Raw genomic sequence first — 16,733 nt, 5'->3', positions numbered from 1 at the left:
GTACTACATGCAAAGTGTGGTTTTCATGAGCAGTGAAAAGGACGGACATGATGTTGATCTCTGATGTTGATCCCTGTTCCAATTTTCGGTACAGTTTCTGTTAAGCTGTATCCCATAGCGCCATATTCTGCCTGTTTACATATCACTGTCTTTGAATACGCATGCCTATACCATGGCACTTTGGCACTTGAGTATATATATATGGATACATCCGCTTGCAAAAGGTGCTTCATGTCTTAAAATAGTTTAGTCATGACAAAGCTTTGGTAATGTGCTGTTACTTGGGTTATGCCCTAACTTAAAATGGACACGATTCATGACAAACAGATTATTTAAGACCTGAAGATGACAGTAATCCCTGTCGAAGTCGGTTGTCTTACACAAAAAATATTTATACGATCTTGACCTTAGGATGTCTTTAGTAAATCCCAACCTTAATTTGTAACGTCATTACTTAGCAATACATCCCCTTACGCTTTGACTCTCTTCTGTTCCAGTTTTCCCACAATTCATGTTCTATTACCATACAACGCTGTTCTCCAAACGTACAGTCTCAGAAGTTTGTTACAATGAGGCAGATTTTTGATTCTAGTAGATTTCTTTCGGTCATCAATAACATCGTGTCTTGTGTTATCCTGCTACTAAATCGAGCTTCGCCTGTCAGGTGTTATTTTGCTGCCAAAGTAGCTGAGTTTTTCGCTTAATCTATTTCGTGGTCATCAGTTTTAATGCTCATTTCATCACTAATCTCATTTCTGCTGTTCCTCATTATTGTTGTCTTTCTTCGCTTTACTATCAATCCACATTGTTTGCTCATTAGACTGCAATTCTGTCCAACGATTCGTGCAACTCTTCCTCGATTTTACTGAAGATAGCAATGTCATTAGTGAATCTTATCGTCAATTTTCTTTCACCCAGAATTTTAATCCCAGTATTGGACTTCTCCTTATTTCAATCATTCCTTCTTCAACGTATAAACAACAGAGCCGAAAGTCTGCATCCCTGTCTTATGCCGTATTTTTATACGAGCACTTCGTTCTTGGTCTTTCATTCTTAGTGTTCCATCTTGATCCTTATATTGTATATTACACGTCTTTCCCTGTAGCTTACTCCAATTTTTCTCAGAGTTTCGAACATCCTGCATCATTTTACATGGTAGAATTCTATTTTTAGGTCGATAAATACGTCTTTTTTTTCATCAGTCTTGCTTTCATTACCAAGGGCATCGTCAGAACTGCCTGGTGCCGTCACCTTCCGTTTTCTTTTCCATTCTTCAGTTTATTATTTTTGTCTGCAGTTTGGGTGCGTGAGGTGTTGAGCTCACTGTGCGATAGCTGTCGCATTTGGCTGGCTTTGTTAACTTCTGGATCCTGTGGATTAAATTCTTCCGCAAGTCTGAAGGTAATGAATGTCAAGGTTACACTGCCCCTCGTGTACTAATGGCACATGTCTACTTCGTAATTTATCCTACGACAGTATCGTTACCATTATTTACAGAATGAGATCCACAAAAATTTACGTTACTGTTGTGTGACATTCTTAGACAGCTGATCTAGCACACGAAAGCAATCAGTGTGGTACTGAAACTTAGAATTGCATAACTGGGGTGAAAGGAGAGGAAGGAAAATTAAAATTTTGAACATCGTGTTTCATTCCCTCACCTAGTAACCCCATGCTGGCAGCTTCCTGAATCTCGTAGGCATTCAGACGTTGTCTGCACTGATGACACCGAGATATCGGCTTGCCGTGATGTGATACGATAGTTCGAGTTTCTGGAATATTAGATACAGAGAGCTAAGCAACGTTAACCCGATTAGAAATTCAAATACGTCGCTTGCTTCCCATTATGTTACTGACGAGTGGTCCACTTGCTGTCAATAACGAGAGTGAGCAAAACAGACTATTGCAGGGAAACAACCCAGCGCCTATCTCTCTTTGTCCCATGGAAACATCCAGCGTTTGGTAACGGCTTAGCGACCAAGGGCTGCTGTTTTCGTACCTGAAGAAAGCACAACGCTTGTATTTATGTACGCTCCAAACTGTTCCTTCACACTCTGGCAAACCCCTTAATGGTTATCTGATAACTGACTCACAGCACTAGCCAGGATCACCTATTTACACATTTTCATGGATGCTCTGGACTGACTGTTTTGAAATTGTAGCCCTATCCAACCTCCGAACGGAACTTCTCCTAGCATATACGTATAACATTAGTAGCATCTCTACGTCCCCTAATCTAAACAATTCCATCTTTTCGTTCGAAAATACCAGACAGACGAGAACTGCGCAGTTCCTGGAATCTAATTGACGGAAAACTCTACTCTCATCTCTAACATAGGTTGAGGGAACCTAGCGCGTTGTTTACCCCAACGTCCAGTCGGAACGCCAGGCGGTGCTGGTTCCCTCACTAGATTACTATTATCTTCCTGCGACATATCTAAATCCAGCATATTTCATTGCACCACTGTAGCTGACAAAACCTCACTTAGTATTAATTCTACCTGTGCAGTCCTGCCCTCTCGCCCTTTTCAATATTGCGTTGCATACAAGCCACATTGTGGCATGTCTATTCATCTGACGCTGCTGATCAAAAAGGTTTACATTTCGTTTCCACTTCACGCATGTACGTTGATATAAGACCAGAAATAAAAGGAAATTAGACTGTGAGCCTTCCTTTATAGAGCAGTGTCAAATATTAGCACAGGCAGTTCTAATTTCAGCCTATAAGATGTACTGATTCAATGGGACTTCGCCTTATAAACGACATAGGTGACATGCAAATGAAAGAAGTTCCTACCACTAGTTTCTTTTGGCTTCTGATAAGATAATAATCTGAGAATGTCATTCGTTACGTTGTACTCTGAAATCATATATTTGCGTCATTCTCAATCCTTGCGATTGGCACACTACATTTACGTCGGATCAGCAAGTCTGAAAATTACACTGCCTTGTCACTGGGCGTCCACATTGGGTAGGAGTCAAACATGAAATATAGTTGATGCTGTGGGAGCCAAAGAAACAGTTAGGCAGAATATCTTGTACGGACCCCGGGAGCACGCAGAAGTGCAGCAACACGACGTAGCATGGACTCGACTAATGTCTGAAATAGTGCTGGTGGGAAATGACACCAGGAATCGTGCAGGGCTGTCCATAAATTGGTAAGAGTACGAGGGGTTGGAGATCTACTGTGAACAGCACTTTGCAAGGCATCCCAGATATGTTCAATAAAGTTCATGTCTGGAGAGACTGGTGGGCAGTGGAAATGTTTAAACTCAGAGCAGTGTTCCTGGACCCACTCTGTAGCAATACTGGACGTGTGGGATGTCGCATTGTCCTGCTGGAATTTCCCAATTAAGTCAGAATTCACAATGGACGTGAATGGATGCAGGTAATCAGACAGGATACTTACGTACGTGGCACCTGTCAGAGTCGTATCTAGACGCATCAGATGTCTGATATCACTCCAACTGCGCTCGCCCAACCCCACCACAGCTTGAACAGTCCACTGCTGACGTGTACGGTGCATGGGTTCATGAGGTTGTCTCCATACCCGTACACGTCCATCCGCTCGATGCAATCTGAAAGGAGACTAGTCCAAGCAGGCAACATGTTTCCAGTTATCAACAATTCAGTGTGGGTGTTGACGGGCCCAGGCGAGGCGTGCAGTGACTAAGTGTGTACGAGTGAGCCTTCGACTCCGAAAGCCCATATCGATGATGTTTCGTTGAATGGTTCGCACGCTGACACTTGTTGATGGCCCAGCATTGAAATCTGCTGCAATTCGCGGAAGGCTACAACTTTTGTCACGTTGAACGATTCTCTTTAGTCGTCGTTGGTCCCGTTCTTACAGGATCTTTTTCTGGCCGCAGTGATGTCAGAGATTTGATATTTTACCGTATTCCTGATATTGACGGTACACTCGTGAAATGGTCGTAGCGGAAAATCCGCACTTCATCTCTACCTCGGAGATTCTCTGTCCCATCGCCCGTACGCCGACTTAAATCTTGACTACCAGCCATTGTAGCGGCAGTAATCGATCTAACAATTGCGCCAGACACTGTTATAAATAGGCGTTTCCGACCGCAGCGCCGCATTCTGCCGATTTACATATCTTTGTATTTGAAAACGCATGCCTGTACGAGACTATCAATCAAATTGCGTGCATGTGGAGTGTCGTCTCAGTTGTGTGACTGGATTCATGATTTCCTCTTAGAGTGGTCACAGTTCGTAGTGATAGACGGTAAATCATCGAATAGAACAGATGTGATATCTGGCGTTCTGCAAGGTAGTGTCATAGGCCCTCTGCTGTTCCTGATTTACATAAATGATCTAGGTGATAATCCAAGTAGACCCCTTAGATTGTTTTCAGATGACCCTGTAATTTACAGTCTAGTAAAATCATCAGACTATCAATTCCAATTACAAAGTGATCCAAAGATAATTTCTGAATGGTGCGAAAGTAGCAATTGGCACTAAACAAAGAAAAGTGCGAGGTCATACACATGGGTACTCAAAGAAATTCGATAAATTTTGGGTATACGATAAATCGCACAAATCTAAGGGCTGTCGATTCGACTAAATACTTAGGAATTACAATTACGAGCAACTTAAACTGGAGAGACCACATAGATAATATTGTGGGGAAGGCTTCAAATGGCTCTGAGCATTATGGGACTTAACTTCTGTGGTTATCAGGCCCCTACAACTTAGAACTACTTAAACCTAACTAACCTAAGGACATCACACACATCCATGCCCGAGGCAGGATTCGAACCTGCGACCGTAGCGGTCACCCGGTCCCAGACTGTAGCGCCTAGAACCACTCGGCCACATCAGCCGGCTGTGGGAAAGGCGAAACAAAGACTGCGCTTTGTTGGTAAAACACTTAGAAGATGCAACAAACCCACTAAAGAGACAGCCTACATTACACTTGTCCGTCCTCTGCTGGAATATTGCTGCGCGGTGTGGGATCCTTACCAGGTAGGATTGCCGGAGAACATCGAAAAAGTGCAAAGAAGGGAAGCTCGATTCGTGTTATCGCGCAATAGAGGTGAGAGTGTAACTGATATGATACGCAAGTTGGAGTGACAGTCACTGAAACAAAGGTGGTTTTCTTTGGGGCGAGATCTATTTACGAAATTTCAATCACCAACTTCCTCTTCCGAAAGCCAAAATATTTTGCTGACACCCATCTACGTAGGTAGAAATGATCATCATAATTAAATAAGAGAAATCAGAGCTCGAACGGAAAGATTTTTGTGTTCCTTTTTCCCACGCGCCATTCGAGACTGGAATGGAGAGAAGTATGAAAATGGTTCGATGAATCCCTAGCCAGGCAGTTAAGTGTAAATTGCAGAGTAACCATGTAGATATAGATGTAGATGTAGAGATTCTTTGGTGCTTGACTGTGATACATCAACCTATCCGCGCATCGTGTGGAAGGCTGTTCTGTTGAAAGTCATGTGGGCTGTTGGTTTGCTGGCGCGCGTTGACGCTCCCGCCAGAGCAGAGCACACGCCTCGGCTGACGCCCGCCGCCTTGCTGTTGCAGACAGCCCGTCCTTCGCCATCAGCCGCACGCCCGGCTTCGGCTTCCCGCTGCTAGAGGGCATGGCCGTCTCCCTCAAGTGTGACGTCGACTCCAACCCGCCGTCCAGCCCCGTCTGGGTCAAAGGTGAGCCGAGCGCCGAGCACCGCGCGCAACCGCAACCCTTTGCCAGTCCCCGCTTCCCGCGTTCTGCGTACGCCACCCACAAGCCTGTATTTCTTGATCCTTCACGACCACCTCACACATATTACAATGAGAATCTTACCACTCGTTAACATTCTTATTCCAATAGTATTTGACAGGTGTCGCTATTTTCAAGCCTGTGCTTTATATGCATCATGTCATAAAAGAAAAACAGGAAAAGAAACAAACGCCGAAGACGTCTTTCCTGTATGAAGCGTACAACTGTATATTTTGTCTGAAATGACTCGTGAGCTGCCTCAGATGATTTCGTAACCACTAAAAAAGTTTCTTTTGACAAGAAAGAAGCAGAAATATCAAAAAGTTTTGGGGTCGTAATTCCGATAATGTTTCAGCTTATGCCATCATGATCGGTTGCCTATTAAACATATTATAAAATCTAATAAATCGGTTTTGTTTGCGCTTGCATTTTTGCCACTACGATGAACAGATGTCTGAAGTGTACTGCTGTCCCGCTTTACGAGGTTAGTTCACGTCAGTGAGTTCATTGAATTAAATGCACGTATCGACATTTGCTACGTAAGAAATGGTCGTCATACTAAACAGCTGTATTTAGGTTTAAGAACTTGGAGAGATGGTCTGTCCACAGATGTGTGTCTATCTTTCGGTGTCTTGTAGTCTTCCTGCAGCTGTCTTTTGAAACCCCAGAAGGAGTTATTGATCTTCCTGTAGAACAGAATCTCTGGCCAAGCTCTACCCCCGTCCTTGCTCCACTTTCCACGATTCATCCGTACAGGAGAGTGGCCGTGCGGTTCTAGGCGCTGCAGTCTGGAGCAGAGCGACCGCTCCGGTCGCAGGTTCGAATCCTGCCTCGTGCATGGATGTGTGTGCTGTCCTTAGGTTAGTTAGATTTAATTAGTTCTAAGTTCTAGGCGACTCATGACCTCAGAAGTTAAGTCGCATAGTGCTCAGAGCCATTTGAACCATTTTGAACCACAGTGGAAACTGTCCTGAAGTTGCTGTGGTAACACGTAAGCACGACTGTGGAGCTGCCACTGTAGCCTGGGCTAAAGTAGTGAGAAACGTGTTCGCTGCCTTAACAGGAGAACTGCTGGCAGAGGTCAGTTGATCACTTTTTCATTTTGGGATACGAATTCCTTTCGTGTTAAAATTATGATGGCACTTCCAAATATTTTAGGTAAAAGTATTAAATCTTTATCGTAAGTGATTGAAGTAGCATGGAGGCCGCCGTGGAGTATTGTGGTAACAGCACTGGCTGTCGGAAACGCCATGTCGACATTTAGGGCTCAACAACAGGTGCGTCCGCCGCCGGTAGCTGAGTGGTCAGCACGACAGAATGTCAATCCTAAGGGCTCGGTTTCGGTTCCCGGCTGGGTCGGAGATTTTCTCCGCTCAGGGTGTTGTGTTGTCCTAATCATCATCATTTCATCCCCATCGACGCGCAAATCGCCGAAGTGCCGTCAAATCGAAACACTAGCACCCGGTGAACGGTCTACCCAACTGGAGTCCCTAGTCAGACGAAATTTACATTTTTTAACGACAGGTGCGCTAGTGAGGTGTGTAGCGAGGATAGCTGAGCATAGCAGTAAACTGCCCTGCGCAGCAAAGAACGATGTAGTATGGGGGTCGTTACCACCACATTCGAGCGAGACTCTTTGCGATGGATGTCGTGACAAGACATAACGTTTTAGAGAAGCAAATGGGCAGTAAAGGAATATAATGAATTTTAGGACAGGACGTCATTCGAATCGGTGAGTCGGTCACTGCTGAGTAGGCAGCCGCACCACGACGGCGGAGCACCGCAGGACCGCGAGACGACTGGGCAGCGTCATCAGCGGCCTCCGGCTCGAGGCCAGGCTGCGTCTGCCGTCGCATTGGGTCCTTCAAGGACCCAGCTGCCACAGCCTCGCCGACCTGCCTCCGTCGACGCTGTGTCCCAGCGACGGACTCGGCGTCACAACGCCAGTCGCCGTCCGCTGCCTGTCCGGGGGACGCGGGTCGAGACCCGCACACAGCCGCCTCTGCCATCTGGGAGGAGAGAGCAGTGGGACCGCCGCCGGGTGTGTCGCAGCTGGCCGTGGCCTGGCATTAGTCACTGGGCCGGAGTACTGACGCAAAGTCGGCAGACGCCGTCCTAGCAGCCGACACCAGCCGCTCCATTCAGAGCTCACCAGGGGAGACGTGCCTGCTTCATGTAGACTTGAACATAAAATGAAGCTATATTGTTAAATTGATCATAGCGTCGGCACTGGTTCCGCACCACCTACCGCAGCACCACACACACACCAACTCCTACAGAGGTGCCACCGCACAGTGCTCCATAAAATAGTCTACTCCTCTGACTTTATGAATTTTGTTTTAGGGAATGTTTCATTTTCCTTAATTGTTTTAATTGGCACCCGATCGTGTTTAATGGACAACTTCTCACAGAAATGCATTTTACCTGGTTCATTTACCCCTTTTTTAGATGAAGATGAACTTCACGCAACGTCGCGTGACTCAATCACTGACCACCAGCCGCATGGACTAGGGCGCCTTGCCACGGTTCGCGCGGCTATCACCGTCAGTGGTTCGAGTCCTCCCTCGGGCATGAGTGTGTATGTTGTCCTTAGCGTAAGTTAGTTTAAGTCACATGAAGTAGTGTGTAAGCCTAGGGACCTATGACGTCAGCGGTTTGGTCCCATAGGAACTTACAACAAATTTCCACTCAGCACCTCATTGTTGTCAGTATTAGTTCAACTGGTAACTGTACTGGATCGCTATCACAGTCGTGGCCTCTGGAAGCTGATAATAAATGACTGACTGGTAACAGAAACTAAGATTAGGTACTTCCTGAATGTTTTTTCTTTAATTTTTTTTTTTTATTTGAGGATAGATGAAACAGTCTGGAACCGCGCGACCGCTATGGTCGCAGGTTCGAATCCTGCCTCGCTCATGGATGTGTGTGATGTCCTTAGGTTAGGTAGGTTTAAGTAGTTCTAAGTTCTAGGGGACTGATGACCTCTGATGTTAAGTCCCACAGTACTCAGAGCCATTTGAACCATGAAACGAGAACAACGGATACTAGCCTGGAAGAACATCTCACGGAACCTTACAGTAGGGGCGAATACATCAGACACGTTCTTAACTTCTATTAGGCTGTCAAAAGAACTGAAATATAGAGATGCAAGCGTTGGTGGTACTGTGAACGGGACTGTAGCGGAAGTGCCACCACTGTGAGAAAAGAACAAAGTCTACGTCATTCAAGTGCTACTAAGGGAAGAGTAAGAAAAATGTGGTCCTTCATACTTCTGTGCATTGAATTGTAACAGTCGATGCGGCTGCAGGAAAGAAAACTCTAGAAACAGCCAACTTTTATAATAACACCAAATTCGCCGAAGATGTGATACATCAAATCTCACGCAAATGTAGCATAAGAGCCACGGCGATGTGTTGGCCCATACATGTTTTCAGTAACGTTCTAGATTTGGCTACGATCAACGACCACACCTTACACAAGTTGATAACCGACTAAACGATTTCTCAACGCACCTTAATAATGAAAGCTATAAAAGAACTAGTGATAACAATTGGGAATTCTTCGCGCCCTCAGCTGTTCTCGACTCCATCCACTTTCACTGGCGATAGGTAGAATAGGTGTAAAACGAAATATAGTGCTATAGCTAGAGAGATGTTGAATGAAACGAGTTTGGCTGTCAAGAGAGAAACGCGTGAAGCCTTCAGCGACTACCGTAGCAGAATACTGTCAAATAATCCTACACACAACTCTAGACTCTTAGTGGTACCAAGATTGCTGTCCAGTCACTAGCGAATGAGACAGGAACTGACACTGAGGATGTTACCTACTCTTAGACTATGATCTACCGTAGACCCCTCGAAGGAGGATGTTCAATATCCTTGACATCGATTTGTTGTAGAATCTTAGAACATGTTCTGAGCTTAAGCATAATGAGGTATCTCGAACAGAATGACCTCCTCCATGCCATCCAGCATGGATTCCGAAAACATCGATCATATGAAACACAACTTGCACTTTTCTCACGTGACGTATTGAAAGCTTTGGATCAATATAGACATTTAGATGCAGTATATAATTTCCGGAAAACATTTGGCTCAGTACCACATGTATGCTTGTAGTCAGAAGTATAATCATAAGGAATATCAAGTGAAATTCGTGACTAGATCGAGGATTTTCTGTTAGAGAGAACGCAGCATGTTATCTCGGCTGGAAAATCATCGTCAGATGTAGAGTAACTTCAGGTGTGCTTAAGGGAAGTGTGTTGAGGCTCTTGCTGATCAAGTTGTATATTGATGATCTTGCACACAATATTAACTTTTTGGAGTTGATCAGTTATCTACAATGAAACTGTCTGAAAGAAGCTGCATAAATGTTCAGTTAGACAAAATTCTCAAGTGGTGCATCGATTGGTAACTTGCTTTAAATCTTCAAAAATGTAAAACTGAACATTTTACGAAATGAAAAATGTGGTGCCTAAACAATATTTTATTAAAAATAATCTCCATTGCTGTTTATACATTTCTCCCACCTCTCCAGCAGGTTATAAATGCCACCACAAAAAAGACAGTTCTTTTCAAGCAAACCAGCCATCGAGCCATTTTCGTACTTTCTCACACGAACTGAAGCGTTCTTCGGCGAGAGCGTGTCCAACTTATGCAAATATATGACAATTGGAAGGAACGAAATCTGGAGAATAAGCCTCATGCCCTTGTATGTTCCAACTGAAAGCCTCGATCGTTTTCCTGACCAGTTTTGCTTTGTCAGATGGGGCGTTGTCATGGAGCAATATGACTTCGTGTTGCCTTTTTCCATATTCCGGTTATTTCTCGCGTAATTCTCCATTTAAATCGATCATTTGCCGTTGGTAGCGCCAGTGTTAAGGGTATCACCAGGTTTTAGCAGCTCATAATAGACGATATGCTTCTGATCCCACAAACACAGAGCATTGTCTTCTTTACAAAGCGATTTGGTCTTGCCGTGGATGCCGATGGTTTTCCTGGATTCACCCATGATTTACGACGCTTAGGATCCATTTTTAATTACTTGCCATTATTAGATGGAGAAACGGCATTTTTTTTGTATCTGAGGAGCAGCATTTCCGATGTGGTCTTTCGAGTTGCTTGCTGTCTTTCATTCAGTTCATGAGGAATCCATTTTCCCATTTTGTCCACCTTTGCCATAGACTTCAACCGAGGAGAAACGCCTTTCTGCGTCACATTCAATTGTCCCTGTTGAGTTTATAATCTTCATCCAATAAGGCCTGCACTTTGTTATCTTCAAACTTTTTCGGTGGTTTCCTGCACTCGCCGTTTCTCACGTCAAAATCACCATATAATAATTTTTGGCCAGCCGCGGTGGCCGAGCGGTTCTGCGCACTTCAGTCCGGAATCGAGCGACTGCTACGGTCGCAGGTTCCAATCCTGCCTCGGGCATAGATGGGTGTGATGTCCCTAGGTTCGTTAGGTTTAAGTAGTTCTACGTTCTAGGGGACTGATGACCACAGATGTTAAGTCCCATAGTGCTCAGAGCCATTTGAACCATTTAATTTTTGGAACCACTCGAAACACTGTGTTTTCCCAAGAGCATGTTTGCCGAAAGCTTCGACAAGCATTCGATGCGATTCTGCAGCAGTTTTCATTAAATGGTAACACAAAACCAATGCTGTTCGCAAAGTGTTTTTAGTTGGCACAGAAATCGACATTTTTACCGGTTTGAAACAGACACCGATATACGGAACTTGGGTTACTGTGTGTTGACATTCGTCGTCAGCCGTTACAGGAAGCAGATGGCGCTGCAGACGCGGTCTCAGTGCCCTACGCTGATGGCTAGCACCATCTATTGGGGAAATTCCGGTTTCACACTACTACACGTGGTAGACGATGTAGACGAAGGAACGTCTAAAGGTGCTAAACGAACAGCTTGCCAAATTGGATTGTGCAAAAAAGACAAAACTAAAGATAATTGTTTTACATGTAAACAGACTGCATGCAGTTCATGATTAAGCAAACGGACATACAGAACGTGCACCCGAAATTCTCTGAACATATATAGGGTTCTTCATATATATGTGTGCCTAGTAAAGCATCACGCATTTGTTACTATATAAAAGTACAATTAGTGAATAGTTAAGCAGTTCTATGTTATAACATTTGTCATCTAGTATAATATGATGTAAAACACAAACACGGAAAGTACAAGTAACTTCATGTACCTTTAATACAGTGTCACATACTTCTGTATGGTGTCACACAAAACTAAAATTTAACCGACTAAAATAAAAATGTTCCCACATTTATTGTATTGGATAAGTAATAAAACAATATTAAAGAGAATATTTACGAAATATCGCTACGCTTTGTAGAGAAAAGAGAAAATTAGTAAACAGATTAGAGGCCTTAGCGGTCAATTGACTTCTATTGAAAATGTTAGGAGATAGTACTAATAGATTAAGATTGCGTGACTTTCTTGGGTACCCCAACAACAATTAATGGTGTTGATAATATCAGCATGTAATTGCGTCAATGTAAGAACCTTTGTTTTGTTACTCTCGGATCATTAACCTCATCAACACTGTTGGCCTGTAATGTAGTAGCATGCCCTTACATAATTCTTAAATATTTTGCCGTAGTTGTTAAAGATGATTTGGGAAAAAAGTTGTCTTAATTTTTATTTTATGACAAGGTCAAACGATATTGTGTAATCTATGATGAAATGCCTGTTCATATTTTATATTCTTGTCGAAAAGTTCCTTTCGATCATTTGTGCAGCACTGAAAAGTTACCACAGCTGCTCTTTTACAAGCAGCAGAAGCTACTCTATGCCCATGTGATATCTTGTGTAACTTACCCCGATCTTATAGATGGAGTTGGTTTCCGAAACACTTGTGAGGCGCCACCAGACTGCGTTGGAGTGTTGTTGCCGGGGTGGAACTCTGCTGCCACAGCCATTCGCCCCCCATCACAAAGCCCGCCCCACCCCCTCCCCCTTCAAGGACTTCATGTCGCTGAGAGGATCGGCCATTGAGCATTGGATGCATCGGCCAAACATTCTTTGACAAATCATATATTCGGCAAGACATTTCGTGAACTCGTTCTTCTCCTATTGGTAGAAACAATGGTTCAGTTTTGAACGCTAATTGCAAATCTTCAGAAAGGAATCTGCCTGATCTCTAATATAATTTTATGCAAGTGCACGCTCCTCTCTTCCGCAGACAGATTCGGCAAAGGGCATGTTCGTATGAGACGCAGGAGAGTGAATGGGAATTAGTCTTCCACTTGGAGAACATTCAGCTTTTCATCATCTGGTTTTTGAACTCTGTGCCAATTACAGCAGACAAATACTGCTTAGTGTCCCAAACATTTGTCGTCAGTGGTGTGTGAGTAGCCGTATGTTGCACGTGGCAGCACGTCTCAGTGGGACCAGACATTAGTAATTTCAGGATTCCCAGACGAGTATACCTTACTGCCCTGAAGACCACGCGTTGTATGATCAAACTTCTCCGTGGTCGCTACGCGATTACTGACACGAAGTTCCCAGGCAAGAGACCAGGACTCGGCGAGAAACAAAAGCGATGCTGCGTTCGACAGTGCAAACTATTTGAGAGCAAAGTGTGTGCTAAGAGTAAACCGAAGAAAGTAAAAGTGGTAAAACTGAAATTGGTGACCGTCATGACGATACAATACTTCCTCAGGAGTTCACGTATATGTAAAACTGCCACTGAGTGTTAAAGCATCACTTGATGCATTGGTTAACGAACTATTCTCTTGAAGTACAACGTTCAGCATTTACAAAAGTACATTTACGTGTGAGAAATGGTTCAAATGGCTCTAAGCGCTATGGGACTTAACATCTGAGGTCATCAGTCCCCTAGACGTAGAACTACTTAAACCTAACTAACCTAAAACATCACACACATCCATGCCCGAGGGAGGATTCGGACCTGCGACCGTAGCAGCAGCGCGGTTCCGGACTGAAGCGCCTAGAACCACTCGGCCACCACGGTCGGCTTCTTCCATACTCAGCTCTATACTGACTTCCTTGTGCGGGCGCTCCTGTGCTTAGAGAGAGTGGCTGCCTTCTTCAGCCTCTCCCATATGTCACTGCGGATTGCAGCAAGACATTTCTCAAATCTGTGGCATCGATGTTCATTGCTGACTTGGGTGTGGTGCCCAGTCTTTAGGCGCTACCACAGTGACAAATCCTAACATGAGATGGGAAATCGTATCATAGACAAATTTGGTTACCGTGGAAGAAAAATAACGGATGGTGCTCGGAGCAAGAAGGACATACGAAGCTTACTACTAACACTGGCAGAGAGAGAATTCTTCATCCAAATAAATCTATACGTATTAAATACGGGCCTGAAGTTGATGAATAAACTCTCAACATGAACATCTGGAACACAGCACGGCATGACAGAGAATTATAGACTGTGAAAGAAGAGAATCTATACATTTGAGATGTGTTACGAAAGGATGACGAAAACGATGTGAAGTGGTTGTACACCATGGACGAAACAGAAGTGGCCCGAAAAATATTCCACGCTACTTAAAAATAGGTGACCCAACTCAACTGCTACTAGGGCAGATGATGTAGGCTGGGTTGCGTGTCATAAGGCGCATGAGATATTTTTCGGGCCAGTTTTATTTTTCCCAACTAGCATAAAAAACGACAAATTATGTCGGGACAGGATGATCCGGCATTCATTAAGTCATGGTACTTGAGGGTGCAGACAAAATGAGGACAGGATGATAGTGAGTTCATTAGGTCGTGGTATTGGAGGAGTGGACGAAAGTCTTAAGGAAAGGCAGAGACAGTAAAAACAAATGAGAATGTTGAGGTGGAAAGACTGGCACAGAGGACGAAATGGAGGCACGCTGCACCAAACCAGTCGGGTGACTGGAGACCCCTAACCAATACAGCACACCGCCTCACCAGTATAGGGGTGGCATAGACACTGTGTCTGTGGAATTTCCTTTCGCTCATATTTGTTTAATGATTTTAAAGTCTTTTCGCCAGTCACTGGCGCTGTTGAAATGCCAGATTATTATTAATGGTTTGTCAACTACACATCACTTTAAAACTACAAATACTGTATAATATAATACAACATGTACATTATTTACAAATTTACAGACATATCATTTATATAATTTATCTTATGTACTGTAGAGTCCAAGAAGTCTAGGGTACGAATTTTGAGGGCTTTCTTCCACAATTTGTCTGACAGTCTTGGAAAGCCACAGGTGCACTCTGCAATCGTAATCTTTCTCAATCTGTATAGTAGGTCACCACATCTCCCACGGTTGGTCCGTTTCCTGTTATCTGTACCACACGTACTCCAGGGCAGATAAGGTTCTCTTGGTTTGTTGTTGGAGTGGAGAAAGCTCTACAGCTCTGCTGGAGTATAATTATACCACTCCTGCGTCCAAACTTCGTGGAGATTGAAGTTTCGGTCTGAGTGGGAGATGTCTGAGGCGCTGCCTGTTATGTTGGACAGCAGGATGTCTCCATGAATTGGCAACTGCTAGTTGTTGCAGTTTTTCTTATAATTGATGAGAAGATTATTCTTTCTTCTGGGGTTTGTTGTGGGCCGGACGATCACTCTCGAAAAATATGCCCAGTTCTCGACTGGCTATAAGATTACTCAAATGATTGCAGTGGAGTCCGTTTTGATAAACGTTCAGTTGATCCACATTTTAATTAGGTGCTTTGTTATTATATTTTCGGTGAGCTCGTATTCTTTATGCATGTTGTTATCACCCAGTCATCAGAATAACCAAATATCCTGGACTGCGTAGCTGGTATCTCTGCAATACACAAGCTGAAATAATAGTATGGAGCTACTACTGAGCCTTGAGGTAGGCCATTGTTGATGGCCTTCAGATCACTATTGGTGTTGTCTGTACTTATTGGAAACGGTCTTTTGTTCAGAGTACTGTTAAGAAGTAGTGCAGGATATTACACTGCCTTCACACGGCAAGCATGTCAATAAATACAGCGAATATCTTAAGTTCTTTCTGGAAGCCAGCTTCTATGTATGTTCTCAGTGGAAGTATTTCGCCACACACCTTCGGTTTGTTCCGAATCCAGCATGTTCAACACGAATCCTTCTATCTCGACACCTATTTACTACACAGCAGTCTCTCAAGTAATTTGTACATTATACTCAGAACATCGGACTATAACTTTGAGATTTGTCGTTGGTTTTACCTAGTTTTAAGATTCCAACGATCTTCGTCTGTCTCATAAATCCTGGAATAGATCCTGTTTGCAGAATTCTGGAATAAAATTGGGCTACTAATGTTTCAGGATATTTATCACAGTGCAGGTGGAATTCTGGAGGTATACTGTCGAAACCCAGAGCATCAACTCACTTAGTGTATTGTAAAGCAGTTGAAATACCTTATGTAATGAATGGGAGGGAATATGGGATATATTGTGACAACTTTTCCATCACGTTTTTCAGTTCTCACTTCACCTGGATGGAGTCAGGTCGGGAAACAGATAGTTTATATGTTGATACGATGTTCACACAACTGTATTCTGTTTTTTGACGTTCTTGTTGCGTAATGGTGACCAGGCTTTTCTGCTTGATTGTTTGAAGTCAAATTTATTGTTCAGCCATTTCTGGCGGCGCGTGGTGTCAAGACCATGCAGAGGTTCGTCAGCTAATTCTTGCTCTCCAGATGAGAGACACAAGAGAGCTAACAATATAGCACGCCCCCTGGAGCACGAACATAAGTTCCTTCGTTGTGCAACATTGTGAGATAGGCCAACGCAGAGTACAGGCGAAAGGTCAGTTAGGAACTAATTCGTTGCTTGCATGACTTTCTCGCTATTAATTTGTTCCTGTACTTTGTGCGCCTTTCCTGTATATCTACATCTTTTTATCTCTCTTTCATCGAACCTAGCCTTCCGCCCTTTTCTCTCTGCCTTTAGTCATTCTTCGAATCCTTTTTGCTCTTCACCGCCCCGGCTCCACCGCCGCGTCCGTGTTCCAACA

At 43.8% G+C, this 16,733-nt stretch overlaps 1 protein-coding gene across 1 annotated transcript in view; it reads left to right on the top strand.

Moving 5' to 3' along the window:
* Positions 1-16,733, top strand: part of LOC124776123 (nectin-2-like) — a 212,963-nt gene that overhangs the window by 14,850 nt on the left and 181,380 nt on the right. Inside the window, exon 4 of the mRNA XM_047250962.1 lies at positions 5,551-5,673. Within this exon, the coding sequence (XP_047106918.1) occupies positions 5,551-5,673 (123 nt within the window). The remainder of the gene's footprint in view (positions 1-5,550; positions 5,674-16,733) is intronic.

Source organism: Schistocerca piceifrons, chromosome 2 (genome assembly GCF_021461385.2).
Source record: "Schistocerca piceifrons isolate TAMUIC-IGC-003096 chromosome 2, iqSchPice1.1, whole genome shotgun sequence".
Classification (NCBI taxonomy): Eukaryota; Metazoa; Arthropoda; class Insecta; order Orthoptera; family Acrididae; genus Schistocerca; species Schistocerca piceifrons.
The sequence above is the reverse complement of the archived record's forward strand: the minus strand, read 5'-3'. Positions and strand labels throughout refer to the sequence as shown.